The 16,394-nt window shown below is 48.4% G+C and overlaps 1 protein-coding gene across 1 annotated transcript; it reads right to left on the reverse strand.

The window, feature by feature from the left end:
* Positions 1-631: 631 nt before the first annotated feature.
* Positions 632-15,488, reverse strand: LOC135811763 (protein enabled homolog). The gene is made up of 3 exons (XM_065325009.1): positions 15,242-15,488; positions 11,677-11,801; positions 632-3,927 (listed from the first exon to the last, which is right to left on the reverse strand). Exons 1-3 carry the CDS (start codon positions 15,350-15,352, stop codon positions 1,011-1,013), a joined length of 3,153 nt encoding a protein of 1,050 aa, XP_065181081.1. The 5' UTR covers positions 15,353-15,488; the 3' UTR covers positions 632-1,010.
* Positions 15,489-16,394: the final 906 nt, after the last annotated feature.

The following is a 16,394-nucleotide window of genomic DNA, read 5'->3' on the forward strand; positions in this document are numbered from 1 at the left end:
TTTACGGTATATGCATGTGTACTCTTGGTATGACTTTACTCTTGGTCTTGAGCCGTGGTGATGTTGACAATGACTGAAAAAAAAAATGTTTTCAACATTTCACTTTTTAGTGCTCTCTGCAATGCATGATCTGACTGTACAATCCTGTACTACATGTACTGCGATACATGTGCAATCATGTACTATTAGATAAGCCTTGTTTTGCTGAAAACACCCTCCGCCTTGTAACAAACTATTGAACATGCTGTCAAACAACACAATCATGTGATCATGTACATGTAGATCTAGAATGCACGCGACAATTGTATTGCATGCGGCCGCTATGGATTAGCTGATATACAATGTATATTGCATAGTACTATACCAGCTTCTTAGGCGCAGATCGCTGGAATTCACTCCATGCATGTTTAGAAGTACGGTGTTCCGGAGAAATTTCCCAGGGGTGTGTAGGGTTATTAGAACTTGTCACAGTTGCTAAGACTTCAAATTGTTAAAATACATTTTCCTTCTACCGGCGCTTCGTCCACCAGCTTGATATTACCATTGCTTGTCACACTCCGCCATTAGGCCATTTTCCAGCAGACACCATCCGCACACACACACAAACACGCAAACACAGATGTGAGTACAGTACATGTAACACAAAGTATTTTCGAAATTTTGATCACGTATCAGATGCTTGAAAAGCCAGCACACAACACAACAACCGCACGCCTAAACCAGGTTGATCAAGAAGACAAGAACCTGTCCAAATTTAATAAGAGTGGTTTTGAAGCATCAAACACGTAAACACATGTCTTGTCTAACTGGAAAAGCGAAAAGCGAACAGTAGCCCAAAGCCACAGGCAGTGATTGATACGTCCGATTTTTCCACAACAACTCTAGCCCACGTGTGCCAACATAATTATCGAAGTCCAGAAGAGATAGGGATAGAGATGGAGAGGGTTGGAGAAGACAGCTAACTGTTAGACTCACACACACGCACACACACACACGCACAGGTGCCGTCGTCAGTGCCTGGTGCTGGATTTGAGCCTGGCGGACGTCCTGACCGCAGACTCCTTGACCGGACTGGTGACGTCCATGTCAGACGCCGTCCCATCACCAGTGCCTGCGCCAGTCATACCGGCGGTGGCAGACCTCCGTGTTCGCTTGGCAACCGATGCCGACGATGAGCTGCTGTGGCGACGGCGGCGCTCCGAACCCAGTCGTGCCGCGGCCGCCGCAACGGGCGTGGCCCTCGCTTGGCGTCGGGATCGCGCCGACGTCGACTGAGGCGTGCCGGGTTCGGAGCTCGACGGCGAGTTGTCGTCGATGGTGGTGGCTGCACGCACCCCGGCCAGCCCAGCGATGGTGGTGGTCTTGGCAGCCGCCACTGCTCTCACTCTGACCTCGTCAATCACTGGCGTTGCTGCTGCTGTTACTGCTGCTGCTGGTGGTGGTGCTGAAGCTGTGACGGATGATTGACGTCTCTCAGAGGGAGAGTAGCGGCGAGTGGGCCGGCTGGAGCGGCGAGACTTGCGCGACGCTACCGGCGACGGCACGACCAGGGACGGCGACCCGTGAGCGCCGTCGCGTCGTGACATCGCCACCCCATCGTCCTCCTTCTCCTTCGCAACACCGACATCATCACACGCCGGTGCTGGTGTTGTTGCTGGTGCTGCTGGTGGTTTGTTCACTGGTCTGCGAGATCGGCCCTGTCGTCGCCGCCGTCGCTTTGGTGATGGAGTCGACGGTGACGGTGACCTGTCCGCAGTCCTATCGGGAGACGTAGAGGAGGAGATCTTCCTGGAGGAAGCCGAACGTGATCGGGAACACGACGAGCGCTTGGTGGCGGTGAACACGGCCGGTGGTGGAGCTGGCGAGCACGGAGCACTCGGCGACGGGGAGTCGGACTCGGACGAGATGCGGCTATCAAACGATGACAGGTCGCTGGTGTGAACGGAGCTAACGGAGAGAGTCTCGTCGCACACTCCGCTGCCACCGTCTCCCTGGTCGGAAAGCATGATGTCGACGGGCGATGTAACATTCTCATCCACGACAACGTTAGCAGAGGAGACGTATGCTGGATTGGCAGGAGATTTCGATTCTGCTTTCTGTTGCTCGGCTGCCGCGCTGGATGGCTGGGTATCGCACGGCTGCTCGCTGACCAATGGATCGACGGCTAGAGCGTATTCATCATCCACGGCAGACCCAGACCGAGCAACGTCTGCACTTGCTGTGTCAGTGGCTGCGGCATCAGCGCTCGCGACGCCTTGGCTGGAGTCAGCGTGTCCCGATGCCAGTGCTGCCACCCCTGCCAGCCTGGCAGCGGTGTCTGGCGATGTGATCTTCTGCAGGCTGACCACTGGGACAGTGCGGCGAGGCGCAGCCTGTACCTTAGAGCCGGGCTTAGCTGTTGCTGGTGCCAATGCCGGATGCTTGGCGTCGTCTTCGCCGGCTGGACATGGTGCTGCAGACAGAGGTGGTGGTGGCGAAGCTGAACGAGGAGGAGATCTAGCTGTGGGGCTGGATGTGACTGCTGGAGGTATTGGCGACACCGGGGAATTGGCCTGTGGGGCTTGCGGTGAAGACAGTGGCTTGGGCTGAGACGGACTTGGCTGCGTCACAGGTGTGGCTGTTTTCGGTGGTGGTGGCGGTGGTGGCTGTGGTGGTGATCGTTTGTTATCATCATCACCCGCCTTGTTGTCCTTACACGTGTCTGTCTCTCCAAGCGGCTGCCAGGGACATGTAGGAGGGCTGGCGTGTTGGGCTATTGCATGGTGACCAGGGGCCCTAGCACCCCGGTCCGCGGAACTTTCAGCACCAGGCAGCGAAGTAGAGGAGGCGCCAGAATCAACGTGCACGCATGCGGACGACTCGCCGACAGATGCGACAGCCGTGGCTTTAGGCGGCGGTGGTGGAGCCGCAAGAGTGAAGTGAGATGACTCGGCATCTATCGGTGGGAAGTGATGCCGCTCTGGTGCTGCTGAAGGGCCAGGCGGTGCTGGTGCGGCCAGGTTGGCTGATAATGCTGGAGGTACACTAGCTCTGCTGTTGTCCTCACCCGGTATACCACTAGCCAATACTGTCACCGCTTTGGTTGCAATACTCAGCGGCGGTGGGGATGGTGGCGTGACAAGACTGGACACCGGCTTTGAGGAGTCGTCCATCGGCGATGTAACATTCGGCTGGCGTGACGCGGCACTGCGCGACGACGTACTATCCGCTACACCAGGGTCGGCTCCACTCTCGGTCGTGTTGCTCCCAGTGGTAACGCTGGCAGCAGTCTTAGTCGGTGCGGGCTCCTCAAAGTTGGTGGCCACAAGCGGCGGGAACAGAACGACATTGGGAATGGCAGTGAGTACGCCATCCTGCAACACCGACACTGAATCCGCCGAACTGGACACTGCAGCGGGAGTGGTGGCAGCCACTGGAGACATAGCAGCCGCTGTGGAACGCAGCCTGGTTGGTGACGGTGGAGCGCTAACAGCTGTCTGACCAGGTTCGCTGGTGACTGCACATTCAGCACTGGGGGGTTCAGACGACGCACTCCGAGAGATCTTCCCACCGGTGCTGGTGGGATTTGACTTTCGGGCCACACTTCCGTCAACTTCATCGTTTAGCCTCTCTTCGTCGACCATTTCTGCTTTCTCTGCGTCTTCCGATTGTTTTTTCTCGGCCTGCTCCGCTTTCTTCCTGTCTGCTTCCTCTGCCTTCTGACGCTCCTCAGCTTCCTCCAACTTCTTTCGCTCGGCCTCCTCAGCTTCCTCCTCAGCTTGCAGGCGGGCCATTTCCTGCTCAGCTTCATCCAGATCCTCCTGGCTTAAATACATGTTGTGGAGGACGTCACCAACGATGCTGTGAATTTCCGGCGCCACCAGAGAGTCCATGGATGAGGAGAGAATGTTGGCGACGAGGGGGTTCACGTCGCGAAGGATTGAGGAGCTGAACACAGTATTCGTGAACGACGGGTAACAACACACACACACACACACACACACACACACACACGCACGTATACGCACACACACACGCACGCACACACACACACACACACACACACACACCGTGGAGAGAAGAGAAATGGAGCACGCATCCAGAACGGCCACGTGAACAACGGAGACAGTAGCCGCGCCAATAGCAGTACCGGCAGCAACACAACAGAAACACAACACAACCAATGAGAATCTTGCTAGTGAACACGATGTAATATCAATACACATGATTAGAGTGCCTGATGAGGGCAATTTGCCGAAACGTTGTAATAACTGATATGATAAAAGAGTTTAATCTAGTTGCAGAGCGAATGGGAAAGAGCGGTCTGCCCTGAAACCACCTCCTATGAATGAAGCTGCAGGAAGCTTCACCACTGCTACTAAGATTACAGTGGCTAGAGGTTAACTAAGAGCAAAGAAAGAAACACAAACAGAGGACGAAAGCTACAAGCCAGCTACAATCGAACTCCACACACGGATGCGGCTGATGGGGTTTTCGGCACCCGTTCACCAGAGGTTGCGAGACTTATCCCTTCGCCCCACCGCTAGGCGCTGCATCTGCCGGCGCAAGAACAGCTGCTGTATGCCCATTCCATATACAGCAACTGTCATGGTCCGAATAATGCTGACCATATTGGCCTCAAAGCATTCAGCATGCTTGGAACTCGCAAGCCTCATATATTCAGCTTGCTTGGAACTCGCAAGCCTCATTGCTGCCGTTGCCTACCTCAAGATTGCAGATACAGTAAAACCTGTCAAGGCGACCACCTGTCCTAAAAGACCACCTGTCCTAGAAGACCACTGGAATCAGGACCAAGGGATGCTATTTCCAGTCAAATGACCCTGGATAAGGAGACCACCTGGTAACAGAGACCACGTTTTGAAGGTCCCTTGAGCGGTCGTCTTAGACAGGTTTCACGGTATCTGTTTTTCTGTATCTGTCCAATTTTTTAGTTCTGTGACAAAGCCTGGTGTGGTCTATTAGCCACGACATCAGACAAGCGCGAGGTTTGCCAACGAAATTTATTATATTCAATGATGTGTTACGAGAACAAAATACAGTGCCAAAATAGAAAGAGGGAAGGTGAGACAATAGCAGTGAAGTGAGAGCTAAGTGCAACGGTGGGTGAAAAACTAATAATTATAACGCTAAAACTGTGTAGTGAGACAAACAATCATGCTGTGCACCTACGAAAACAATTTTAACGCAACTACATGTTTCTTCTGCTTACAAAGATCAGGCTTATGCAAACGAATACAAACAGCCTCAAGTACTTTCAACTGACTAGCATACCGTGCACGACAAAGAACAGAAAAACTAAAATCATCATACACCTGCAGACACTTAGGGTGAGACAACAAGTGAAGAAAAACGGCAGACTTCTTACGATCACAATCACCATCTGATTCCTCGTCTCCAACAACCGCAACCTCGTCCTCCGTTTCATCTCCCAACTCGTCCTCAGTGTCGTCCTCCGTGTCATTCTTCTCATCAACACTGATCGGTCCCAGGCTCGTTTGACGTTGTTTAACCTCTGTTCGTTGACTCCTCCTTTGATCTTGATGGCAACTTGTTACCATTGTTGTTGTTGTTGTTGTTGTTGTTGTTGTTGTTAAATCTTGTGTTCCCAGTGTCCTCGCCGGTGCTTGATCTCCAGTACTGTAATAATTCATTGAATAATTGGCCGTTGATCGTCTAGGTCTTTGAATGTTGATTGTGTTACTTTCTTTGTTGAATTCCGTTCCCTTCAGCCTTCTTTCTCGTTGTTCACAATCAGTGCTTGCCTCATCCATATATGCACGTGCCACCGACACCACAGACTCAGCCCCAGCACCGCCGATGATAGATGTAGGTGGCGGTTCTGGGGGAGGCAACGGCAAAGACGGTGATGAGGGCATTACCTCATCACAGCGTCCACTTTGGTCTTGAGCTGAATGTTGTTGTGGTGTGTTATCTTGTGTTGTTATGGTGCATTGTGTTGTGGTGACAATAAGCCCATTACCCGACTCCAAGACTCTCGATACGGGTAATGGAGGCACTATTGCCGATGACGGAAATTGTGCTAACGATGGCTGTGGCCGAGGGTTCTTTAGTGGCCTGCCGCGTTTTGGTCGCAGTGCCCGTGCCGAGCCAGTCAGCATATGCAGTGGGACGTGCTGCTTGATACGTGCGTTCAGATGTTGAAGAGTCCTACCAACGTACCGACTACCGCATTGTCGGCACTCAAATTGGTATACCAATTTAGATGCAAGTTGGGTTGGTAGGACATCCTTCCTCACCGTGAACGCACGTACAGTTGTGAAAACGGGTACAAAATGTACCGCGTAGTAAGTTTGCTGTACAATTTTCCGTACCAAGCGACTCATGGATAATGAGAGGTTACCTTTCCAGGGGAGAGAAAGATACGTGGGACATTTGTCCGGGCCAAAACGTTTTTCCTTTTTATCCAGCCTTTCGCTCATGAGTTCCTTCAATAGATCGTCAGGGTACCCGTTCTTTAGAAAAACGGACTTAAGGAAGTCCAGTTCCTCAGCTAGTTTGGAAGAGGAGCAAATACGCTCTGCTCGATCCACCAAGTTACGCACTAAATTCACCTTGTATTGGTACGAACAATACGAGTCAAACATTATGTACTGGCCGGTGAATGTAGGCTTTCTGTACACAGATGTTACGGTACCCTGACTAGACTTTTCCACAAGGACGTCTAGAAAGGGAAGTTTGTTGGCTTGTTCGTGTTCACACGTAAAACGTATGGAAGGATGTAGGTCATTTAGAATACCAAGAAAGATTTGGCTATCTTCAAGAGAATCAAACCAGGTGAAGGAATCATCAACAAAACGAACGTACAATGCTGGCCACAACTGTTCTGCAATCAGTGACTCGCAGTAACCAACGAACACATTCGCTAAAACTGGACCCAATGGAGAGCCCATGGCTACCCCATCAACCTGCCTGTACATAATGTCACCGAAGGAAAACTCCACACCAGCCGTCACGAGCAACATCAGTTCCCGGAACGCCGTCTCCGATATCCATGGCGTGTCAACTTCATCATTTCGGTACAACACATCTAGGCAAATATTGATAGTCTCTTCTAACGGGACGTTCGTGAACAGACTAACAACATCAAACGAGCACATATGCGCGGAGGCCGGAACCGGGTGGGAGCGAAGGACGTCAATGAATTCGAAGGTGTCTTTAACTGTATGTTTGCAATAGAACGTTTGCACGATGTCAAGCCAACCACGCAGCCATTTAGAGATATTATATTGTGGTGATGCAACCATGGATAATATGGGGCGCAACGGACAGTTCGGTTTATGTATTTTTGGTAGCCCATAGAGACGTGGCCGGACGGAACCAATCACGACTTTCCACTGATGAATGTGACAAGAAAATTAATTCTGGTAAACTTTCATGACTTCGTTGTAGTGTGGCGATGACTGCAGAATTTGTTCTTTTTATTGCTATTATAAAATTGTTGTCTCCACGTCGATTATTTGCATATTTTAAACGGAGATACTCTAGGAGTCAGGTTGAAACCCTGAATGATGCTCTGCGCAAACGCTACTTGGCTAGAAACATTTCACATAATATTATCTTTTTGAAGCGCTGTAAGGAAAATGGAGTGTGCCCTACTTCCATCCAGAATCGGGTGCACAAAGCCCGTGCTTATCACTCATTAGCAATAGAAAGAGTATTCCTCAAAGACGACATTGCGCGCTCTAGTGACACATTATGTTCTGTTAAGTCTCAATTTAAATGTCTGTATAGTTCGGCTCGTTCGTTCCTTTCCTATCACGACTACCTCAGATTCAGTACACTACTGGCCGAGAATGACAGCAAACAGCAAGTCAAACTCCTCGCCAAGTACGAGAAAAACATCAAATGGCTGCGTGCAAAGCGGTATGGCTCCTTTAAGCCCAACATGGACACGATTATTAATCTGGCCAACATCGAACTATCCCCTGTGCAAAAGGAATTACTTTGCCGGGGAACGGAGTTTGGTATTCCTCCTTCTAACAACAGAAAGGAAATAGTTCTTACGCAATTCGAAATGTTCCACAAAAAACTCATGAAGAATTTTACACCAGTATCTGAAAATCAGCGTGCTATCTGTACGGCTAATCTTCGAGCCATCGCCGAAGAACACGCAGAAAAACCTCCAGACCGAAGCACATTTTCATTATCCAGAGAACACCTTAAGGCTCGACGTCATCTTACGAACAACAACGATATTAGAATCACAAGACCAGACAAGGGTCGAGCTACAGTTATTATCAGCACACAAGAGTACAATACAAAAATGGCGGTCATCCTTGAGGACACGAGTAAGTTTGTCCATCTCGGTCCGGTATCTACTCATGACAACACAGTTCGAGTAGAGAAAAAGTTGAATAGTTTTCTCAAGAGATTTAAGGAAAATAAACAGATATCGGAGGAAGAGTTCTTCAAAATGCGGCCCATTGGTTCCGTCCGGCCACGTCTCTATGGGCTACCAAAAATACATAAACCGAACTGTCCGTTGCGCCCCATATTATCCATGGTTGCATCACCACAATATAATATCTCTAAATGGCTGCGTGGTTGGCTTGACATCGTGCAAACGTTCTATTGCAAACATACAGTTAAAGACACCTTCGAATTCATTGACGTCCTTCGCTCCCACCCGGTTCCGGCCTCCGCGCATATGTGCTCGTTTGATGTTGTTAGTCTGTTCACGAACGTCCCGTTAGAAGAGACTATCAATATTTGCCTAGATGTGTTGTACCGAAATGATGAAGTTGACACGCCATGGATATCGGAGACGGCGTTCCGGGAACTGATGTTGCTCGTGACGACTGGTGTGGAGTTTTCCTTCGGTGACATTATGTACAGGCAGGTTGATGGGGTAGCCATGGGCTCTCCATTGGGTCCAGTTTTAGCGAATGTGTTCGTTGGTTACTGCGAGTCACTGATTGCAGAACAGTTGTGGCCAGCATTGTACGTTCGTTTTGTTGATGATTCCTTCACCTGGTTTGATTCTCTTGAAGATAGCCAAATCTTTCTTGGTATTCTAAATGACCTACATCCTTCCATACGTTTTACGTGTGAACACGAACAAGCCAACAAACTTCCCTTTCTAGACGTCCTTGTGGAAAAGTCTAGTCAGGGTACCGTAACATCTGTGTACAGAAAGCCTACATTCACCGGCCAGTACATAATGTTTGACTCGTATTGTTCGTACCAATACAAGGTGAATTTAGTGCGTAACTTGGTGGATCGAGCAGAGCGTATTTGCTCCTCTTCCAAACTAGCTGAGGAACTGGACTTCCTTAAGTCCGTTTTTCTAAAGAACGGGTACCCTGACGATCTATTGAAGGAACTCATGAGCGAAAGGCTGGATAAAAAGGAAAAACGTTTTGGCCCGGACAAATGTCCCACGTATCTTTCTCTCCCCTGGAAAGGTAACCTCTCATTATCCATGAGTCGCTTGGTACGGAAAATTGTACAGCAAACTTACTACGCGGTACATTTTGTACCCGTTTTCACAACTGTACGTGCGTTCACGGTGAGGAAGGATGTCCTACCAACCCAACTTGCATCTAAATTGGTATACCAATTTGAGTGCCGACAATGCGGTAGTCGGTACGTTGGTAGGACTCTTCAACATCTGAACGCACGTATCAAGCAGCACGTCCCACTGCATATGCTGACTGGCTCGGCACGGGCACTGCGACCAAAACGCGGCAGGCCACTAAAGAACCCTCGGCCACAGCCATCGTTAGCACAATTTCCGTCATCGGCAATAGTGCCTCCATTACCCGTATCGAGAGTCTTGGAGTCGGGTAATGGGCTTATTGTCACCACAACACAATGCACCATAACAACACAAGATAACACACCACAACAACATTCAGCTCAAGACCAAAGTGGACGCTGTGATGAGGTAATGCCCTCATCACCGTCTTTGCCGTTGCCTCCCCCAGAACCGCCACCTACATCTATCATCGGCGGTGCTGGGGCTGAGTCTGTGGTGTCGGTGGCACGTGCATATATGGATGAGGCAAGCACTGATTGTGAACAACGAGAAAGAAGGCTGAAGGGAACGGAATTCAACAAAGAAAGTAACACAATCAACATTCAAAGACCTAGACGATCAACGGCCAATTATTCAATGAATTATTACAGTACTGGAGATCAAGCACCGGCGAGGACACTGGGAACACAAGATTTAACAACAACAACAACAACAACAACAACAACAACAACAACAACAACAACAACAACAACAACAACAACAACAACAACAACAACAACAACAACAACAACAACAACAACAACAACAACAACAATGGTAACAAGTTGCCATCAAGATCAAAGGAGGAGTCAACGAACAGAGGTTAAACAACGTCAAACGAGCCTGGGACCGATCAGTGTTGATGAGAAGAATGACACGGAGGACGACACTGAGGACGAGTTGGGAGATGAAACGGAGGACGAGGTTGCGGTTGTTGGAGACGAGGAATCAGATGGTGATTGTGATCGTAAGAAGTCTGCCGTTTTTCTTCACTTGTTGTCTCACCCTAAGTGTCTGCAGGTGTATGATGATTTTAGTTTTTCTGTTCTTTGTCGTGCACGGTATGCTAGTCAGTTGAAAGTACTTGAGGCTGTTTGTATTCGTTTGCATAAGCCTGATCTTTGTAAGCAGAAGAAACATGTAGTTGCGTTAAAATTGTTTTCGTAGGTGCACAGCATGATTGTTTGTCTCACTACACAGTTTTAGCGTTATAATTATTAGTTTTTCACCCACCGTTGCACTTAGCTCTCACTTCACTGCTATTGTCTCACCTTCCCTCTTTAAATTTATTATAAGTTCTATTTTTGCTGGCCTCGCGATTTCCCCTCTGCACAACTTTATGATCTCGCTTATGTTCTCCTCCATTCTATTCGACGCAGTCTCCACAGCAACATGCTGGTTCACAAAGTTTATTATTCTAACTGAAATGAACCGACAAGGAAACGCTTCCGTAAGGACACAAACACACAGTGTGCGGGATGAGTTTTACATGCTGTGCGGGACGAGTTTTACATGCTGTGCAGGATGAGTTTCCCCATGCCTTGCAGGATAAGTTTTACATGCTTTGCGGGATGAGTATCCCATGCTTTGCGGGATGAGTATCCCGTGCTTCGCAGGATGAGTTATACATCCTTCGCTGGGTCTCAAAACATTCAAAACAACGTGCGTTTCCCTAGGCAACACATCTATGGTCACTGTTCCAAATCAGCTGTTGTAAGGCCACTCCTACTGAGCGGCAAGCATGTTGGGACTGGGATGGAACAGCCGAGCTTCAATGGTGCCCGGCCCTACTAGGCAGGGCCGTCGAACACGCTACGGTCACCACGTTACGCCCCAGGTACAAGTACCCGTTACTTTAACAATAATGTGTTTGGCTCTAGATTGTCAGGAGAGCGCCCCACTAGGAGTACTTTGGATGGATGACCGCACCACCCTACGATATTGTCTGACACACCTGCTAAGCTATCGTGCTGCCATCGGTCCAGCAGAGAACAGGTGACGGAACATTTAGCCGGGTACGCAGCAGCAGCAGCAGCGGACATGGTCAGCCAAAGAGCACGTGCAGTGCTGGCGGGTGTGTACTGTCTTATTTACACACCGTTCAAAACAAGACAATTAGGCTGGAAGGGCTCAATTACCTTGTTAGCTCCGATCGCAGCTGGTTTTGAAGCTCAATCTGTGATCGCTTGCACGGCCACGTCAGGGAGTTCAGGGAGGCTTCCACAAACCGACCCACCTTCTCCTTCAAGTACACAAACTTTTCCTGCAAAGCAACGGGTCAGTAAAAGAGACGAAAACATCAACATGTGCCTCTGTACATACACTAGGCTCACACAGACAACACGATGGTGAGCATGTAGAGAAACCCCGAAACAACCCTCGGTTACAACAACAACTCACAAGTAGCAACATAATCTTCAACCTAGAAGTAATCATTCGAATGCATACTTTACACCTCAATTCAAACTCAGGAATAACGACGAGCAAATAACAACACTTTTCTCATACTTCAAGTACACAAACACACACACACACACACTCAAATACACACACACACACATAACACATACTACTACTACTATCAATCAGCTACCCCAGTGGGGTCACGCCGCCCTCCACTCAGAGAACTGAGCGCAAGGTGAGGGGCAGTGGCACAAAACAAAACAGAAAGTAGAGCAGAATGAATTGAAAAAAAAGGAAATCAAAACAAGCTGCCATATTGATGGAAAAGAACTCACCACCAGAGGAAAGGAATATCACAAACCACACAATAACACACACACACACACACACACACACACACCATGCACCATGCATACGCCCGTCGCAAGAGAAGCACGCAAATCTGCAAATGCACTGGATGTGCGCCCACAGTTTTTCTCTTATAGCAACGATAGCGAACAAGATCTGAATAAGACAGATCAAGACTTGCGCCAGATAACTGTCTAAGCCACACAACTGGCGAAGCCATGTGAATCGACCACCAATGCACACCAGTCACCTGGTCTACACCACACGGAGTACATCGGCATAAAACGGCCAAGACAGTTAGTTACCTATGCACACCCTACACAGACACACACACACTGCACATGCACCCCCCCCCCCCCCCCACACTCACTGCAATCCGACATGCCCTGACATTGGGATATTCGTAATTTACTGGGTTTTTCTTAAACAATTTGTTTCTCTACGAAAAAGTTCGGCGATAGCAGAGAAAATGTGCGTTGTTGGAAACCGAACATGACCGTATACTCACTATACACATTCGCTCTCATGTAATTGGGCTTGCTGCCCGTTCGATTCTGCGAATTAAAATAATACACGTTATTATCGGATATCCCCGGCAACGTTTGGGCTGCTGAGGCACTTTGTGTTGTTGTGGTCCTGCAGTAAAAAAACATTCTTAAGCCTAGTCAAGCTGACGATTGATCGACTTCCCAGAAACAATGTGTATCGAACAGAGAGTGCTCTCTTGCGGGCGTCCTTGGAAGGTTTGGTGGGGCTCACGTGGGCTCTGGGTGGCAGTTGTGAGTTTGGCCAAGTGTCAAGTAAAGGCGGAAAGAATTGCGCAGGCTCACGCATAGGGAGCAACACACTATTTTGTTTTTCTTGCTTTAATACAAATACTCAATAATTGATGCGGAAAAAGAAACGTAATTATAGCTATGAAGAGTGTAAAGCTGTGTTCACAACTGGCGCGTGTACGCGTGAAACCACGCGTTTGTGCGTATTTTCGTTGGCTTTTGGGGCGCCATGCGTACGGAAACGCGCCGAAATGGAAATTCCAACATGTTGGAATTTTGAGCGCGTATCAGGCACGTACCAGCCAGTCACTTTGACTGGCGGGGTCAAAAATTTGTACTCGAAGGTGTCGCACGCGCTAAATACGAAATGGATTGCTGTTTTTTGTGAAAGCCTGAGCGCGCGTTCGGGCACGCATGAACCGCAAGCGTACCGCGTCCACGCGCCAGTTGGGAACACAGCTTTAGGAGTGCAGACATTAATAAATTTAATCGTACTTAAACTTGCATCTGGTGTTATGGTGATGAGTTATGCTTGCATCCCTTATACTCTGTATAGCTATCACAAATACACATGTACTCTAATTTCACAAATTCCAGCATACGCTAAGGGGTCGTCCATAAATAACAAACTTTTTTCACAAAACGAAATAATTTCGTTATGGGGTAGGAGGGGGTTGACCAATTTCGTTTCAGAAAACATTGATCCATGCACATGGCCGTTGTATATGCATGTATGTCAACATTTTTTACGTTCTGAGGGGGAGGGAGGGAGGGAGGGTTGGGTCTAAACTAGGGCTGAAACGATCGTGGATTTTCATGTATCGATTACTCGTTAGCTTAACGATCGAGTAATCGATTATAATCGTTAGCAAATAGTGTCATAATTCTGTGCAAACATTACTCTGTTTCCACAAACTATGCCTTCATAATACCAACAAATCTGCATTAGTGAAAGGGTAGCTCCGAAACATGGCAGTTTTGAAGTCAATTTAACCTCAGAACATGAACCATACCCCTGGCAACTGCATATTGCCAGCGGAAACTGATTCAAACTTCATAAAACGAGGGTTTACAGTACTTTCTGGACACAAATTTAAAAAACGCAAAATAATCGTAATCGGTAATCTAAACGATTGCTCGATCGTTAGAGTTATCAAACGAGTACTCGATTATTCGGTATAATCGTTTCAGCCCTAGTCTAAACTAAAATAATTCGTTTGGTGAAAAAGTTCGATATTTACGGACGGCCCCTAATTTCAGAAATATTTTCGGTGTGAGCGCAAAAAGCCAGGTTAGGTGAACAGAAAATTTAGGTACGGAGTAGCAGTTCCCTTTTGGACTATGTGTGTTAGTGTTTGTTCGGTGTATTGAAATTTAATTTTAGGTATGAAACAGACGCACCCAAAGTACCGAAAATAAAAGTACACCGAAAAATTGTGAAATTACAGTACTTTATTTTCGGTACTTTCGATGCATCTGTTTCATACCTAAAATGTACGAGCCGCACAAACACACCGACACACACACACCACCCAAAAGAGGTTATGTGAATGATTTCAGGGGGGGGGGGGGGGATCAGGGGAGGTGGAAGGGGGGATCAGGGGAGGTGGAAGGAGGGAGATCAGGGGGATCAGGGGAGGTGGAAGGGGGGGGGGGGGAGATCAGGGTAACCGCTTATGGACGCGGACTATACAGCGCAAGCCAGCGGAATCGCTAATAGGCGCTAAGTATACATACAGCGGAAACACTTCTGGGTGATATGTATGTGCATGTAGCACACGTTGTTACAGTACTGTCAGTTGCCGACGAACTGGAGGTCAGCCTCCTAGCCTAGACCGTTCTCATTTTCATGTACTACAGTTTATGCACAGTTGAGTTACACATCGGTATGCGGTGATTGGTAAAATTCTAGCCTGGCCGTTCTTCGGCGCCCGACAATACATGTAGTGCAAGTGAAGTGCTGTGCCGCAGCTCCACCAGAGCATCTCAACTGAAGATGTAATTGCATAACCTCTATAGGGCATTGCTTTTCTGTGCCTAAAATCTCTGTTCATCTAACATGGCCTTTTTGCCCTCATAGCTAAAATTTATAGAGCACTTCATTATTGTACTTCAGTCCCACCAGCAGAGTCCGCTTCTGAAAACCTACAGACGCAAAACGATCCACATTTCTTACATCGTCCTCAATGGTGCATCCGATTCGTTTGCGAAAGTCATCGAAAACACCCTCTGACTTGAGGCGCTCCAGCACTTTGGCAGCAGCTTTGGAAATAGTCTCCTCATCCATACCAATTTTACACGTAGACCACCGTACCGCAGCACAGCAGTCATCACCAAGCTACTTGTACTTGTAGACGACGATGAACTCACTCAGAATTGCAAAGCCTTGGTTTCGCCGAGTAGTAAGTAATTACATTGTGTAATAGTTGTAGTTCAACTAAGTAATAGTTCCTTCAAACTTTTGAAGCAATTCATCATGCATTGTCGACATGTCATGTCATGCATGCATAATGCAACAAAAATGCATGTCGTTTTTGAAAACGTCAATAATACGAAAAATGACGTCAAGATGCTGAGTCTGTGGGAAGAATGCAATCGCCTACGTAGACCTACGTACGTACTAGCTCTCAACAATGATATTTTACTCAATTTGTAAATTATGCCATGTAATTTTTTTACAAATCACCTCGTAGACCTCGTAGACCTCGTAGACCCAGGTGAAGAGAAGGAAACAGCCTCTTTTACGGGCAAAAGCAACGATGAGAAACCAGGGTACGATAGGAAGATTATTAATAATAGTACACAGGTGTGGAAAATATGTCTCCGGAGTGGCGAGAGTTTTACACTAAAACACAAATGGCCCGGTTTTAGATCCGGCTTTCAACCACCACCAGCTCCCTGAGCTCCGGCTCGCTAGCTGGACGATGGTATGCCGACCGAGACCCACGGACACACATGACAGCGGACCGGAGCCGCGCGAAAGACAGCCTGCAGCGCACATATGCAACATGGTGTGCATAGGGCATGCTGGAATCAGCCGGCCTGGCAAGCAAGCCACAGAGGCGCTTAGTTTCCTAGAAGAAACCTTTCACATTCAGGGGAGGCAACACCAGAAGTTGACAACACCAGCGGGCTGAATGTGCCACGATCCCGGTGACATTGAGGATTCGCTCTCCGTACTGCAGCTTCTTCTGGCGCTCGTGCTGAAGCAGTAGGGCATCCAGTGCGGGTGGGGGCTGAGTAGGACGCCGCATCAGGATGGAAGACGCGTACGTCAAAGAAAGTATCCTGTGCTCGGGTCCAGAAGCCACGGGCACGGACATCAGCGC

This window comes from Sycon ciliatum, chromosome 3 (assembly GCF_964019385.1).
Source record: "Sycon ciliatum chromosome 3, ocSycCili1.1, whole genome shotgun sequence".
Lineage (NCBI taxonomy): Eukaryota > Metazoa > Porifera > Calcarea > Leucosolenida > Sycettidae > Sycon > Sycon ciliatum.

Coding starts and splice junctions, on each gene's coding strand:
- LOC135811763 (XM_065325009.1), bottom strand. CDS start 15,352: ATGGATGAGGAGACTATTTCCAAAGCTGCTGCCAAAGTGCTGGAGCGC. Junction 11,802..15,241: donor GATGCACCATTGAGGACGAT/GTAAGAAATGTG, acceptor GTTGCTTTGCAG/GAAAAGTTTGTGTACTTGAA. Junction 3,928..11,676: donor CTGCGATCGGAGCTAACAAG/GTAATTGAGCCC, acceptor TACTGTGTTCAG/CTCCTCAATCCTTCGCGACG.